The 16,402-nt window shown below is 42.8% G+C and overlaps 1 protein-coding gene across 1 annotated transcript in view; it reads right to left on the bottom strand.

The window, feature by feature from the left end:
• Positions 1 to 16,402, bottom strand: part of ZCCHC24 (zinc finger CCHC-type containing 24) — a 107,019-nt gene that overhangs the window by 2,460 nt on the left and 88,157 nt on the right. Inside the window, exon 3 of the mRNA XM_035330690.1 lies at positions 10,304 to 10,468. Within this exon, the coding sequence (XP_035186581.1) occupies positions 10,304 to 10,468 (165 nt within the window). The remainder of the gene's footprint in view (positions 1 to 10,303; positions 10,469 to 16,402) is intronic.

The raw sequence follows: 16,402 nt of genomic DNA, 5'->3' as shown, positions 1-16,402 counted from the left end.
GAACAGACCAAATGTTTTCAGTTCTTTGCTTTGTAGGGTCACGGAGTGTCCTCACAACCTCAAATGCTGTTCTCCATAACAGTCGTGCTTATTTGGCTGTAGGTGTTACTGACAGCCTGAGCTGGGGAGTGGACTTGTGTGGTCACGTAACTATTTATTCCCTTGGCTCCAGTAACTGAGATGTCCCAAAGGCATTAGCACCTCACGCATGGGAATCCCATTGCCCAGCAGTGCCAGGAGGGGGTAACAATGGTAGGACCGACTGCTGCTGCACAGGGAAGTAAGGTCTTCCCAATACTCAGCCCCATATGTCTGAGGCTGAATTTTTTGAGGTAGAGCATCTGCAAACCTATTAATGAAAAAGGCAAAAAAAACACAACACAACCTCTGCAACGAACCTGAATAATGAATTAACTTTATTTAAATAACACTTGTGGAGTCACAGAGCTGGCAGTATGTTCAGCTAAACAAGCAAACAAAACTGCTTTGATTCTAGTAATCTTTGCTCTTTAATTTTCCATGACACGTAAGAAGTTTCACAATCACTGTGAAAATGTTCAATATTGCAGTAGGGCTGTTTGTTTGCAAAGTCTAATAGGTGAAGAGGTGACAGAGGTGTGAGGTGAACATCATAAGGTGAGCAGATTTTTGAAAAACAAACAAAATGCCCTAACATGATTTCTGTTTCCTTGAAATCCACCTGAAAAACAATTTCATTGCTCAGTGCCTTTCTGTGAGGAAGATAGTGGTTGTTCTGTGGGACTATGATAGAGCCAGCACGTGGGGTGAAATCTGAAAATAAGCGCTAAGCTTCTCACAGTTCTCATAGGGGTAGCAGACCATTGTGAACCTTTTCTTAGTGTGGTTCTTGCAGCAAAGGATGGATAAATATAAATTACAGAATCATGGCCATTTATCTTTTTGTATGTTCACTAAATAATACAAACTTGCCTTTAGCTCTAAAACCTTAAAGTAGACCTGGTCCTTTAAGTTTCCTAGGTATTCTAAGTTCTTCATTTCAAAGACACCCACCTGAGACCCCCATAGACAGGGAGAACAGGGCCTTCTGAAACGTTTTTGCTACATAACACTGCAAGAACTGTTCACAATGCAGAGAATGGAAGGGTTTTCCAACTTCCAGTGGTTAAAATGAGGCAAAATGTGTTTCCTATTATCCTGAACAAGGGATGTCTGCAGCTTCTTGCTGTGATCAGTTGTATTGAATTATAAGCACAACACTTCTACTACAGTTAGTAGGTGTCCTGGTTTCAGTTAGGACAGAGTTAATTTTCTTCCTAGTAGCTGGTAAGGTGCTATGATTTGGATTAGGATGAGAAGAGTGCTGATAACACGCTGATGTTTTACTTGTTGCAAAGCAGTGCTTACACCAAGCCAAGGACTTTTCAGCTTCTCACTCTGTCCTGCCAGCGGGCAGGCTGGGCGTACAGCAAGAGCAGGGAGGGGACAGACCCAGGACAGCTGACCCAAACTGGCCAAAGGGGTATTCCGTACCATCTGACGGCATGCTGAACAATATATAGGGGTGGCTAGCCGGGGGGGGCGGCTGCTCGGGGATAGGCTGGGCATCGGTCAGCAGGAGGTGAGGAATTGCATTGTGCATCACTTGTTCCATACACACTATTATTATTATTTCCTATCTTAATAAACTGTATTTATCTAAACTCACAGGCTTCACTTTCCCGTTTCTCTCCCCCATCCCAGAGTGGGGGGCGAGGGGGCAGGGTGAGCGAGTGGCTGTGTGGTGTTTAGCTGCCGGCCGGGTTAAACCACAACAGTAGGCAAAGTATATGGGAGCAATTCAGCAGGGATTGACAACAGTTTGTTACTGACTCAAGATTCCTCCCCACGATATGTTGCCTGAAGTTTTCTCTTTTTGTCAGTTTAAACTCAATTACAATTCATTGCAAGTTGCATTTCCTGTATCAGGTAGGGGTGCTTGGACCTGTATTGGTGGGGGATGCTGAGGGAGGATGGACCCCTTATACCCTCTAAAACTCTCAACCCCCCTGCATCCTTACTGAGTTTTGAATGACTTGTTGGAAGTCAGTATGTAAGGATTTGGGATCACAACTGATTTTAGATGTGTAGCCTAACCACTATTGCACACTGGGCCTCTGCAACACCAGAGGCAAGTTGAATAAGCTTATTTGGTCAGATAAACTTCTGCTCTTCTGCTGCTTCTACTGCTTATTCCACCAACATCTGCCTATAAATTTTCTTCAAGAATTTGCATTACATAAATCTGGTCACAGATGATGCCCAGGGTCAGGAGCTCCAAGAGTTAAGTTATTCTCCTTAATGGGGAATTTTAGAGCTTTGAAATGCTACACTTAAAACAGGCTATTTGACTCAGCTCTGATTGCTTCTACATGCTAGCTGTGCTCTGATTAAAGAGAGAAAATATAGCAGTTATCATGTTTATTGATATAAGCCAGATTTTTTTAATACACATGGCCTTGGGAATCATTTTTCCTGGAAATAGTGCAAAGGACATTGGGAATGCCTTGAAGCGCCAAGAGTTTTTGGACTGTTTTCAGAAACAATAGCTCTCCGTGGTTTGCTTTCCCCCTGCGTTGATTGAGCTCAGCTTTTTGGCCCGTGAAGCATTCCGATTTCAGAAATGTTATTGTTACCAGTGTGTTACGACACAGAGGCTGGGAGAGAGGGGTTACGGATGCAGGAAACCAGGTTGCCAAGGGCCAGCTGGAAGGAGCGGAGCAGAGCCGAGCTGGGGCTGGGCTTCTGGTGGGCTCTGGAGCTTCGAAACTTCAGCACTGCTGGTGGGCTCGCCTAGTTTGTGTCTTATAAACCACGTCAACCCAACTTTTAAATTAAATAAAGTCCTAGCTTATCTCTGTGTGCTTTATGGGTTTCCTGTAGTGGAAAAAAGAAAAACAACCCTGCAGACACTCTGAGAAGCAACTGTTCTCTTCCTACTGCAGTTTCTTATCCCTGATGGTGTAACCTTGTGGAGGCATTTAAGGCGGTGCCCTTACACCCTTTCTACGTTCCTCAATGCTGTGCTAAAAGGGCAGGACATGAAACAGCCAAAGAGCTGCACGTCTGCTGAAGGAGGACTTTGTGGGCACCTGGGGCAACTCTCAGCAGCTTTGCTGTGGTGGAAGCAGAGAGGAAGGAGAAGATGCTGACCACAAGAAGGTCTGGCAGGCTTGGGCTGTTTCATACCACCTATTGATCTGGGGAATTGTCTGAATGATGTGGAAGATCTGCATAGCTGCGGAGTCTGTGGAAGGCTCCGGAGCCTCCTGGTTCTCCTGGTTCAGTGCTGCTGCTGAGAGGGAGGGGGACAGGCTGTTGGGCTGAAGAACCAACACCTTTCCTTAGAAAGAGGTGAAATGCTTCTAAAACAGCAGAAAATCCTGCTTTCCCTTTGCTTATCTGGGAAAGGCATTCCTTTTTTTTTTTTTTTTTTCCATTAAAAGGGAGAGTTTAATTTTTTTTTTTTTTTTTTTTTTTAATGCAAGCCTGCAGGATTTGGCAGTCTATTTTCCATAAAAACTATGGGGGTGGGCATTTTCCAATTTCCCAGGTTTATGCACCTTTCTTTAACTTTCTTCTGGTAGTTGCTAGGTGGAAATAACCTTGTGCAGCTCCACCAGGAAAGCATTTGGTGGTAGTGACTAATGCTGTTGCCTGAGGGGAATAATGCTGAACTAAATTTAAATGTATATAGCAATTCCTGTCCTGCAAATTAAATTTCAATTGTGCACTATTGCTCTCACAGCCTACATGCACTGATTGAACCCCACATTCCATAAATCAGCTTTTTTTTAAAAAAAAAAAAAAAAAAAATCAAAACCCAAACGTAGCCAAAGCACCTCATGCGTATAAAGTCTTAAGTATAAGAGGAAACATCAATAGGACACCCTTAAGGAAAATTGTTCTTGGTGGAATTAAATGGGTGCTTATATTTCTGTTTAGAAGGTTGATTTTTTTTTTTTTTTTTAGATTAGAACCATTTGATTTCACCATTGATAGATATCAAAAATGTATTTTCCTTCCTTGTGAGAGAAGCAGCAGTCTGGGTGACCTGTTTCCCCACTGCTGGAACACCTAAGGGTGGGAATACACTGGTTCCCCCCCAGCCACTAGGGAGGGATTAAGTCCAAAGAGAGGAAAGATCATACGTTTGGGCCTGAAACTGCTGAATGCTGTATGGGGCTTCTGAATGATCAGAGCCATCCCTCCCCATGCTGAGGGAAGAGAAATACCGGGGAAGGGGAATTATGAGGTAACCGCTGCATTGCCTGTGGAAGTAATAGCTTGGATATTATGAAGAATGTATTTACATACCAAATTATTTTCAGTCCAGCAATAAATTCCTGACAGCTGGAAGCAAGCAGTGTCCAAGAGGACAAGTCAATCCGCAGATGGCTGGTTCCACACCAGTGCAACAGCTGTCATCACACACAGCACTGGATTCAGCCACCAAGTCAGAGACGGAGCCTTGATAAGAGGCCAGCCAGGAAGCAACCACAGGCACAGATGCCGCTGCTGGAGTGGGCAGGGGAAGCAAATAAAATTCAAAGCTTGGCATCTGGGCTGTTACAATGCCAAGAATGCCAGTGCGTGGCTAAAAGGACTGGCTCCATGTTGGGGCAATGTAAGGAGGAGCACAAACAAACAACTACAGAATAGCAAGTCCTTGGAAGAATGAGCGGTGGGATTAAGTCCTGTCTGAGACTTAATAGCCATCCAGTAACTTGGTCAGGGCAGTTCTTTGCTCTCCTGTTCCTCAGTAAGACCTGAGCTCCACAGGCCTCTACTTTTTGCCCCATGTCTTGTGAATTCCTTTAAGTACTTCTGCCGGGGGATTTACTGCTTGAGAGATGCGGTGGAAATGCAAAAGGAGGAGCACAGTGGCACAACTTAGTCATGAAAACCAAAATGCATGTAGAGCTTCCTTGAAGCAAGGAGCAGTTTTGCAGCTCAGGTGTGAGAGCCACCTGATTTTTCTGCTCCAAATTAGTTGGGAGAATGGCAGCAGATCTGCTTGTCAGGCTCTTGTATTACCACTTGTAGGAATGCTCTGCCATCTCTCTTAAATGCAGAGATTTAGAGCTGTATTTATAGAACACTCTGAAGTATATACACAGCTGTAAAATTGCTGAGAAGACTTTTCCTGCCCCAGAGAGATGAAAAGCTCATTCTCACAGACAGAGTATGTGGAATAAGAGCACAGGGCTGAATAGAGACTTTCCTTGGGGGAATTGGCACAGACTCTTTTTGCTCCAGGAAATGAGCCTCCAGGAACAAAGAGCAGGTGGCAGGGAAGTGTGGCTGCACTCATCTCCAGGGACCAACTAACAAAAGGTATGCATAGGAAATCAAGATTTTAGCATAGAAGCCATTCACAGGTCCAACATGCGTGCTTGACTGGCTACCCCAGAGCTATCCAGTGGAGATGATTATCTTCAGTACTGTGATATTAGTGCTTGAGCCAGTTAAATGGAAGTACTCAAGCTCAAACCATCCCTTGTGAATACCATGTGGAGAAGCCCTGCAGTACTGCAAAGTCCAAAGACTGAGAGAAGTAACAGGGTAAGATGAAATAGGGGGTTGGAGATGAGGACTAGAGAAAAGGGTATGCCTGGGAATTGAGAGTAAAGTCCTGATTTATCAAGCCATAATATCAAGAGGAATATCAAGCCATTTTGAACAGAATTTCAAAGCTTTCTCCTAAAGGGGACAAAAGCATCCTAATCTCCAATATTCAGGGTTGACATAACCAAGCATGGTGGTCCATGTCATTATGTTTCAGCTATTGAACAGACTCTACAGATGTTGATCAATTGGCTGAGAGATGGGGGGCACAGAGATACTTGGTAATGCTAGATGACGGGGAAGCATCCTTGGAGATTGCTGTCTTGTCCTACATCCATACCTTCCTGTAAGCACCTCTACTGCCTGGGATGACACATGAAATGGGGGGTGTTGAACTGGCCTGGTATGAGTTCTTGTGTGTAGACGGGTGACTGAATGTTTTGCCAACTCTTTCATGCTGTGTATGCTTATAGGAATGGAGACTCCTTAACATGCCCTCACTGGGGAAATGCAGTAACTGACTGTTTTTAGACATGGTCTTTGTGGTTAAGTAATTTTTATACTTGTGCAGATTCTTGCAACTTGCATAAACCTAGCAGATTGAAAAAAAAAATTACTGAATGGTAGGTTAATGAGTAAGAAAGAGATGCTGAGTTGTAACACATTTCAGAGGGGTTATATTGACCAGAGTGTTTTTGAAGAATAAATCATTTCTTTTGCTAGAAGTAAATACTGTCTGAATGAATCGAACTTCTGTCTAGCCAGTTCATCTGGATTTTGTTAATTGTTTTTTTTTCATTTATGAGTTACTTGTATTATTATCATGTCATACAATATGGCAACTTTGCAGTAAAAGAACAGACACTAAAAGCAGTAATACCTATTTTTCTTGAACGCAGTTTATCCATATAGGTACTGAGTGTCAGAATGGCTTCTGGGGAGAGGCAGCCTCTTTTCTTAGATGATTTAAGTTGGAAAAAAAAAAAAAGGCCCAATGGAAGCTTCAGATAATTGGAAGTCCCCTGTCCAATCCCATATAATGAAGTCAGTAGGAGAAAAAAATAGCTAAGGACATTGACTAATGCCCTGGGGGGGGGGGGGGGGGGCGGGCGGGGTTGAGGGGGGGTTGGGAAGTGATTATTTAGAAGTGCATAGGAACTCTATTCATGAATCAGGACTCATTTTTGGTAGATGCCTGCAGAGTAATGAAAATAAAGAAAAAGCAAGAAAGGTATATAGAAATTGCTAAGGGAATGTAGTAGTTCTAATAGGTTATTGTAATACAACCAAATATGTGCACCATATGCATGTGTGCTTCAACTTTCCAGCTAGAAACACTGGACTTTGTAATTAAAAAATATTGTTCACTGTGCTTTTATAAGATGCATGGCATTAGCATAAGAGTACTGGTGACTGGGTACAGAATATTTTCCAAAGTGCTGTAGAATAACACCACACAGACAAATATTGATAAATGTTTAGAGAGTCTGGTGTGGGACTGGATGCTTGGACAAAAAACATGCATGGGTTAGCTAACATTAGGCTCAGTCAAGAAGCAGTGCTGACCTCATGCAGCCTAAGTTAGCTCTCCTTTGCTGCTGGCTCTGTGCATGAACTGATGTTTTCTTTACTGTCTGGCTATTGCTGGTATGTTTAATCAGAAGAAGTACAGAGCACTGGAGGGATGAGAAAGAATAGAAAGAATGATGATAGTAAAACTGAAACATAGAAGCAGACACAGGTAAGGTGGAGACAACAGGATGCAAAATTGTTCAGTTTGAGGTTGTAAGCTTAAATCTGGGGAAAAAGCTCCAGTGACAGGCTGCAAGTTGTTTACATCTGGAAGCCAAGCTGAAACGCACCATGCCCGGTCTTGATGTCACATAGCTGCAACACCTATTGATAGGACGTGAACACATGGATAGAAAGAGGAGTAAAGCCCTTTCACATCTCAAATTAAGGTCTTAGGGAATGATGTGGAAACAGTGATGGGGGTCAACTGTGTAAACCTGCGGTGCAGATGCTGTGATTGTTCCCCACTGTGTATGTGGCTCCAGAAGCACTGTGGGCCACAACCCTTCTACATTCTTTGACTTCAGTGCTATGCAGATCATAGACTCCTCCAGTCCTGCCATGAGGGGTACCATCCCCACGGGACTATTTGCAAACCTTCTTTACTACAAAACATTCATACTCCCCACTATATAATAGTTCTTGGATAGCGTGGATGGGATACTTCTCGAGTGATTTCTTGTGACCCTTTGAACGCTAACAAAAGTGATGGAAAGAATCTAGATGAACAAGGTAAATATTTATAAACTTGTGTTATAAATCAGTGGTCTTGTAATTTCCCTGACCCTTGAGACTGTACTTCCATGCATGTGATAAATGACTGCATTGCTCAGCCCAGATTTCGGTGCAGTTGTCTAAGCAAGCTGTCTAAACAGAGGCAAGGAACCAGAGACTTAAGAAGCTTTGAACTTGTCTCATAAGTTAGTGAAAGAAAATTGCATAGCTTTCCTCTCATGTACATGCTACCACAAAGAAATTGTTCCTTGCTTTTTTCTCACTTGCAGTATAGTTTCCAGTCACAATTTTGTCAGGAAAATTACTGCATGTGGTAAAGGTGACCTCTTCTTTTCAGTTTTGGACTCAGAGTGGCGTTAGCACTGAGACAGCAGAATGGATCACATCACTTGAACTGGCCAGCAGAAACAATGATATTCACTGGCTTGGCCATAAGTTTTTTGTAAAGTTAAAAAACAACAAAAAAAAGACCTATGCTATTTTTTAAAAAAGACAATCATTGCACAGTGAAGTGTGTCAAGTGTAAAGCAAGTCTTCTGTCAGACTTCAAAAACTACCATTTATATTGCTTCAGTGTACTAGCAATTATAAATCAATATTTTGGCTGTGTATTGGAATGCGATGTTGCCACAGAAATGAGCCAAATTTTGCCTTTGGAGTTAGATGAGTATACATGTGTATAAAAGGGAATAAATATACTTGATTAGATATTCCTTGGTGGGATAATGCCTAATAAGCTTATTTCTATCTCTTTTTTTTTTTTTTTTTTCCTGCTTGTTGCAGTGAATTTCAAGATTGCTTTTTTCATCATAATAAAGTAACAATATTCTTCAGGATTATTTTTTTTCCTAATACCCTTCCTCCCCCCAGAATCGCATGAAATGGTATGAAGTGTGCCTTATGAGCCCATGGAAAGATTTTATAGGATTTTTACAAGCACTTAGGTAGTTAATGAGACACCTAAGGTTCCCAATGGAATTTCCTTTTCACCTATTACAAGTACATCCAAATGATCCATCCACGGTTTGTGCCCCTGCTGTGAGTGGGCAGCAGGTAACTTGACCCATGCAGTGCTCTATTTATTGCTGAGATTCAGCTAGGACGAATTGCACCTGAGGCAAATCACACCTCCCACACTCTTAAAATAATTCCTGCCTATTCCATCTCCAACAATTTACTGTAATATTGCAAAATCACACTCAATTTTTTCCATTATGTTTCTTGCATTTGCTCAGTATCAGCCATCTTGAAGGAAAATACTGTGTGGCTTAATACAGCTGTACTCCCAGATGTCTCCGTTCTGCCTGCACTGGAATTGACAGCATTAAATCCTAGGTTTTGCTCCAATATCAGCTGCAGTTTTTAAATCGTTCTCTAGAGGAGAGCCTGCAATGGTCTCTCTGGTTATGCGAAGTAACAGCTCTATAACGTATATTGGCCAAAAATATTTTTGTGTGGTTGTCAAAAGTGACTGTGTGCGTGAAAATCCAGCTTGGACAACATCAGCCTGTAGCCTGCTTAGTCAGGGAAACAAGGGGCATGAGCTCATGTGGTTGGTCTGTCCCAGTAACCACCACTGAAGCAGCTGGCTGCTTGCAACCAGTTCTGAGAGGGTACAGACAAAAGTGCAATTCAGTCTTCCCATTGTATCTTCCCATTGTAATTTGGAAATTCAGGAGCAGGAAATGCAGGATGTTACCTCAAGGGACAGAAGCAACTGCAGTCTACAAGGGTCAGGAAGGAAGGCTCCGGCTGGCAGCACAGCAGGTACAGATTTCCTATGAGAGCTGCTACTCAGGCCTGACCTTTTCAGTTAAATAAAAGGCTTTCTCTTGAACTTCTTATCTTGGGGATCACTTAGTATTATGGAAACCAAGAAACCTCTGTTTACCCAGGCTGTCTTTCTTCACCATTGTTAACTAAGTTATTTTGTAGGCAAGTGTCATCTCAGTATTTTTGTTTTATCGCTAATCCTTATGTCAACAGGTGATATAAAGAAGTATACGTGGGAAATAAGTTCACTGACACCACTGGAATAAAATATTAATTTGGTGAGAATATGAAAAGAATCAGAAGCATCAGAAGGCCTGTTGCTACTGCTGAACTTGTCTTACTCTATTGTCTAGTGGCTCTATCTCATTATAAGGCCCCACAGTCTGTTTTCGTGATAAAGATCAATTAAGATTTTGTTTTGGAGGTGTTTTTACTGAACGGGTATTGAAATTTTGCAACTCTGGCAGTAGCTCACATTTCCGGGATGCTGAGAACAGCAGCTCATTTGGGAAACATTTTTTTGTGTGTGGCATGTGTAGTCCATGCCAAGTCATGTTAAGGTCATAGCCATGCTTTGCAAATTTAAGTGTGTTCCAAGTCCCAAACCCGTATGCCATCAGGTACACTTTTCTCCTACCTGTTTGTGAGGATAAACATTAATGTGGCACTTGATACATTCTTGTCCCATGTTAGCCCAGGAGTTTCCGCTCATCCATTTTCTCTTGCATTTGGGGCACTTATATTCACCGAAGCAGCGTTTCTTGCCCTGGTATGGAGTCAAGCCTTCTCCTTTGGGGCGAGCCTGAAAAACAAAAAGTAGCAATGAGTGACCAGAAGGTGTTGGAGGGGGAGTAGTAAAACAATGTGTCTACTTAGGAAACTGGGCGCAAGATACTAGAGCCAAGAGTTAAGTCTGTATCTTCATGAATAGTTCATTCGCTGAAGCTCGAGTTTAAGTTCTGAGAGTTACTTCTGAGAAGCATTCACAAGTTCAAGAACACTTGTGACGCTTCTGACACCGAGATCAGTATTTAGAAATATCTGTGCACTTTTTGCGATGAGTATTTGTTAATATCCATTTCAATACAATCAAATTGTATTTATTGAGTAAGTATCGCTATCACTGTATTATAGCATCAGAAGTAGCTCACTAGCAAAAGAGACGCTTAAGTAGGTCGTTGTCTGTTCCCCAAGAGAAGCTCAGTAAGAAAACATCTTACAGTTCTGCACTGCACAGCTTCTAAATGACGAAATACTGGCAATCCACTAGTATATGGATATGCATCGCTGTATGTGACTGTCATACTGGGGTTGAATATGACGAGAAGGCATGGTTTTAATTAGCAGAAATCACTAATTTCACCAACTTCATTAGGCTTCCTGTTCTCTGTAAATGATGTTTCACTAATTTCCAGATTTTGAAGGAAACAGGAAGGGATATTCCCTAATAAATTGGACTGCTGTGATATCTAAATATTAAACATTGCCTAAAGAAAGCCTGTTTGCCCACACAAGATATTACAGTTGACAATGACCTTATGTAAAGAGATTTCTTCTAAATAATCACTCAAACTGCGTTGTACTCAACAACAGTATCATATATGTAATATGCTAATATGCTAATATCTTAAGGTGAAGGCGAGTATTGCATACAGCTGTTCTGAAGAGAGCTGTAAGGATGGAGCTGTGTAGAGTCTTCAGCAGGTGTTGAAATACTGCCCATATATTCACTGTATTTTTTTTATTGTTGCCTAGAGGAAGAGACTTCCCCTGCATTGTGGCTGAATGGTACAATCATCTGTCAAAGGATTTGTTTATATGTCATGCCTGTGGGGCATTTTTTAAGGTTCCCAGATCAAGATTATGAAAGCTAAACGACCCATCATGCTGGGAAAGTTTGTTTTGTTTCGGGAGCTTGTACGATTTCTCAGTGTGTAGGTCCAAATTGCTTTCTATGTGAAAACACGGGTTGGGAAAGCAGGTGGTTGGCAGAAGACCTGAGCTTGGCAGGCACGCTGGGACTCCAGCTCCTGTGCCTGATAGTGTTTGCTGCGTTACCTCCGGTGTCACATGTGAGAGTGTGCGGGAACAGAGCATCAAGCACACTCCACCCTGCACCCTGGCTGGTGGAAGGTGAGCAGGGGGCACCCTAGACCTACTTTGTCAATTTTTCAGTGTCAGTGAACAATATTTCCTGTGTATCTGTGCTTATTATTTAGCATAGTTATTCTTTAAATAAAGAAGCAAATAGGACGCAGTAGCACAAATAAATACCTATAATAGTTTTTCCTGATTCTGAATCCATTGTGTCACTGTGAATGTTCTGGCTCATAGTGCAGTTGAAGCCAACGCTAAGACACACATATTTACAGTAGTATTGTACAAAAAAGTGCTCGGTATAATGAGAAACATTTGGACTTCCATGACTAAATGAGTGCTGGCAGGCACCCAGAGTTTAATCCTCTGATCCATGGTGTCTCTTGATAAAGATGGGAGATTGTAATTGAATGTAGGGCAGGAAAATGTCAATTTATGGAGCTGTCCTTATTTGGGACACTTAATTTGGCTCTGCCTCTGAGGAATTTGTAGCACAACTGAAGTCAGTGTAAGAAGGACCACATGCTCGCTTCATTTAGAAGTTCTCATGGGATTGAATAGGAACCCTGTGTACAGAGAGCTCTCATGATTGTGAGATGCTTCCCCTCCTCCTGAGGCGTCACACATTGCTTTATTTGCATTTTCAACTGGGGCTAAGCTATTAAACCAGTAGGAGAGATTGTTTCCAACTCTGGGTTTCAGTGGCGACACTTTACTGAAACTCTTGGTGCAGTAGAGCTGGAAATGCAGCCTCGTTACCCCTACTAAGCAGCAGTCCTTTCAGAAAAAGTGCAGGTCACTCAGTGCATTATTTCCAAAAGCAATAGCACAGGCTTTAGAGAGAGAGCATGTCTGAGAAGCCTTGCAGATGTTTATAAACAGTATTTAAACATAACACCCCCACAGCAGAATGCTATGCCAACCATAAACAGCGTTTAACCATCAGACTCCCACAGCGGCATTTTATGCTAGCCACAATCCACAGGCAGGGGCAGCTCAGAGGTGGCCACTCTGAACCAGCTGGCGGCTACAAGCTGCTGCAGCTGAGGTAGCTGGCCGCAGAGGCAGCGAGGTGGGATGCTCTGCCCTCACAAATGCAGGGGAGGGCACCGAAGGTGCTCATCCTCAGTGTCCTCTGTGTGTATAGCTGGGCACCGGAGATGGAGGCTTTCTAAATTAGAAGCTTAAAATTTGGCTCCTCTGATTTACTCAGTAAATCGGAAGCAGAACTAGGAAAAGAAGGCAGGAGACCTGACTCCAGAGGTAATTTCCTGTTATAAATCCAAAGTTTAGTCTAGCAATTATTTTAACTTTTCAGCTGTTGCATCTCCCTCCTCATTCAGTGACTTCAGTTTGCTGGCAAAGCTACAATGTTCTCTGTAGGTGTTTTGCTATTCTGTTTTATAGATGTTTACGCTTTGCCCTAACAAATTATTTTCTTTTCCATATTTTCAGTTTCTCAAACTGTGCCCAACAGAGAATCTGGATTCTCAAACAAGCTCATATTCTCTAGCAAAAAACATCATTAGGAAGCAGTGACAGCAGTGAAGGCAACTCTCCAACTCCTTCCACCCTTCAGGTCCAAACAAAACAGAAACTTGACAGTATTTGGTGGAAGGCACGACCTGAGTGATGCACTAATGGCCTAAGAGGTCCAGAACAGGGTGTTTTTTTAGGCTTCACCAGCTGGCTGAATTGCATAGGCACTTCCAAGAAACAGCCTGCTCCTTCGTGTGCGGAGCTGGGCTTGCCCACAGGGTACATGAGCACCGGGGCGGTCCGCGACAGGGCAGTGCCCTGTACTTGCCCAGCTGGAGGGCAGAAGCTGTTCTCACCAGAGGTTTTTCTTAACTAAGTGCCAAAAAAGAGCATGATGCATTCTTCATCTTTTGGCATTAGCCTACAGCCTCTGGTTTTGGCAAAAGGTGGGACTTAGCCTGTTCAAACAGCTAAGGTCCTATTTCCCCTGTGACTCTTTAATAGTGTTTAACAGTAAGCCTTTGTTTATGTCCTACAACTCCTTCACCGAGCAGTATCTTCTCTCACTTCTTCTGTAGATATGAATTGGTTTTGAACTAATCTGGGAAAGTAATGCCCGCAGCGGCAAAATATTGTCACTGTGTTAATATCTGTTGTCCTGTTACCTCCAGTCCTAGGTAGTCTTTGGCCTGGTTTCTGCCCCTGGCTGTGAAAGCTTGGTGGAACCTCCACCAGGAGCTTACTGTGCTGGAAACTATATTCAAACTAGGCTACAAACCATAATGTGGGCAAGATTTTGACCTTGTCAACTCTTTTGCTTGAGTAGTTGAGTTTTATTCTGTTCTTTAAATACATTTCTACTGTGATGTGACTGTCACTCTCCTATACCTACGTGTGTGCATCAGACAATTCAAAGACTATTTAATGCAGCCAGCACAGGTAGGCATTTGGGGATGATCAAATCTACATGGATATAAATCCACACAGATATTTTTCTGGAAGGACTGAAAACTAGGCACTCCTTACAGCGTGGCTCAGTGCCCACATGAGGGGACAGCAGGGGCTTTGCAGAAGGGAGAGCCTGCCTTCCCTGAGGCACCTGGGGTGGGAGTGGTGGTGGCTCTGGGCCCCTTCCCTCCTTGTGGAGCCTGTGTGGGGAGCGACCCCAGGTGCTCTGCCAAGGAGCCCTTAGTTTAAGAAAACAAACAAAACAACACACGACACCAGGAACAAGGCACATGATGAAGTCAGTCTTGGGCTGGGCTCCTTAGTGCTGAAGGGAACTCTGTCTGGCCTTGAATTCAGGAAGCACCACAGATGCTACAAAAGTCCTTGCCAGGCTCTCTATCCATGAGCAGCCAAACAAACGGAAGGACCCTGCCTTCAGATTTGTCAAATAGGTACATTAATTCAATCTTCGAGACAAAGGCTATGACAAATGATACCATCTTCACAGCTTTACCTAAGGTGTACCTAAAAGACAGTGCATGAGGTTTGCCTTAATGAGATCCAACCTGCATATACAGCCAGTATTTTTTTTGCATGGCACAGCAATGAAAATGACATCAATATTCCGTCCTTCACTGACACCCAGCTGCCTGTATTTTTCATCATCCTCCTTTCTTCAGCCAAAACCACGAATTGGCCATAAGAAGATTTTAAAACTGTTTAAGTTGAGCTTTTCTGCTGGTAACTGGCCAGCCAAGCTCTCACATAACCTATCGGATTGTGCATCTCATGGAGGAATATGCCAAAGCACTTGGCAGTGATGGACATAATAAAGGACTCTTTACTTTCCCCAGACAATTCTCTCAAAGTATCAGTTTGCACATTGAGCAAAATCAAAACAAAACAACTCCGACATGTCCTGCTTAAAACTAGAATCATTATAAACAACAACTTGTGGAGTTCCCTCAAAGTGAAATGCAGAGCACCAGTTTATTTAATACTGTTCTTTCCTTCATCTTCCACTGGGTTTGTGTTGCACAGCTGAAAGATGTACAGCACAGGAGGTGGATGAAGTCAGCATGACACTGGTAGGTGGGCCCCCTTCCTAGAAGAACTCTGTAAGGGTCTGCTTATAAGGATGCTCCATCAGAGCAGAAAAGCAAGAACAGGAAACGATAGCCTGACGCACTGACTGGATCCCAAGGGATTTGTAGGAGGGCCAGAGCTGATTTTGAAATATTAGCCCTCTGACACTCAGTTGTGAGTCAGTGCAACTATGAGGCTGCATTAAAAAAATACACTTCCAGCACTCTTATTTTGCACTTCTCTATGTACAGTTTTGAGAAACATGATGTGATGGTAAAGGATAATCCAAATGCTCAGTTGGAAAAGGAAAGATGAAGTGTTGTGACTGATTTGATGTATGGGATGTCCTGGCAATGTCCTGGCACTCTGCTCCTGACTGCTACAGGTTGTAGAGAATTGGGAAAGTCACTTTAGTCCTCCGACCTTTCTCAGCTCTGTGAGCAGGATGATAGCCTGTGGAAGTTTTCAGCAAAAGTAATGCCAAAATGACACACGCAATGCATCTATAGATTGGTCTTTTTTTTTTTTTTCCTTACTGAGTTTTGCATTAATTCAAACTTGAAAATCAACAGAACATCTGGACAGATGCAGAGGCTGTGTGTTTAGGAAACGAGTTTTAACATAGCTGCTCTGGTTTTGCTTGCTGTTGTAGTCCATGTTGATGGTGTATGATGTTGCTGATGCGTGGCACTGGAGATTTCTGAGGTTTTAAACTGAGTTGTAGCTACATCTTTAATTAACACATGCAATACAGGAAGAGCATCTAGGGGATACAGAAACCAAATTAATGCCTCGTTTCATCCTTCCTGTCCCTCGTATAATTTGTGCATTAGTGATATGATGAGAACTTGTTTTGGGTCAGTTGAAGGAAAGGGGAGACTCTTCGTTACAGCATTACTATTAAAAGCTTCTATTTGATTAACTAAACAAGGTACTATGGAGTTTCTAGGTATAAAACGTACCAGACTGAGGAACTGTATCATTACAAGACATGGCTAAAAATAAAGAAAACTTGCTAATCCATTTGTGTGACCTAACAGAGGAGGCTAGTGTGTATTTTTTTCTGGGATTTTCCTAGGGTATCTGACCTGTCACAAGGCCTAGGGCTACTTCAGTGGGGAGACAG

The sequence above is a fragment of the Oxyura jamaicensis genome, chromosome 6 (genome assembly GCF_011077185.1).
Source record: "Oxyura jamaicensis isolate SHBP4307 breed ruddy duck chromosome 6, BPBGC_Ojam_1.0, whole genome shotgun sequence".
Classification (NCBI taxonomy): domain Eukaryota; kingdom Metazoa; phylum Chordata; class Aves; order Anseriformes; family Anatidae; genus Oxyura; species Oxyura jamaicensis.
Note: the sequence above shows the minus strand (reverse complement) of the source record. Positions and strands in the feature narration are given on the sequence as shown.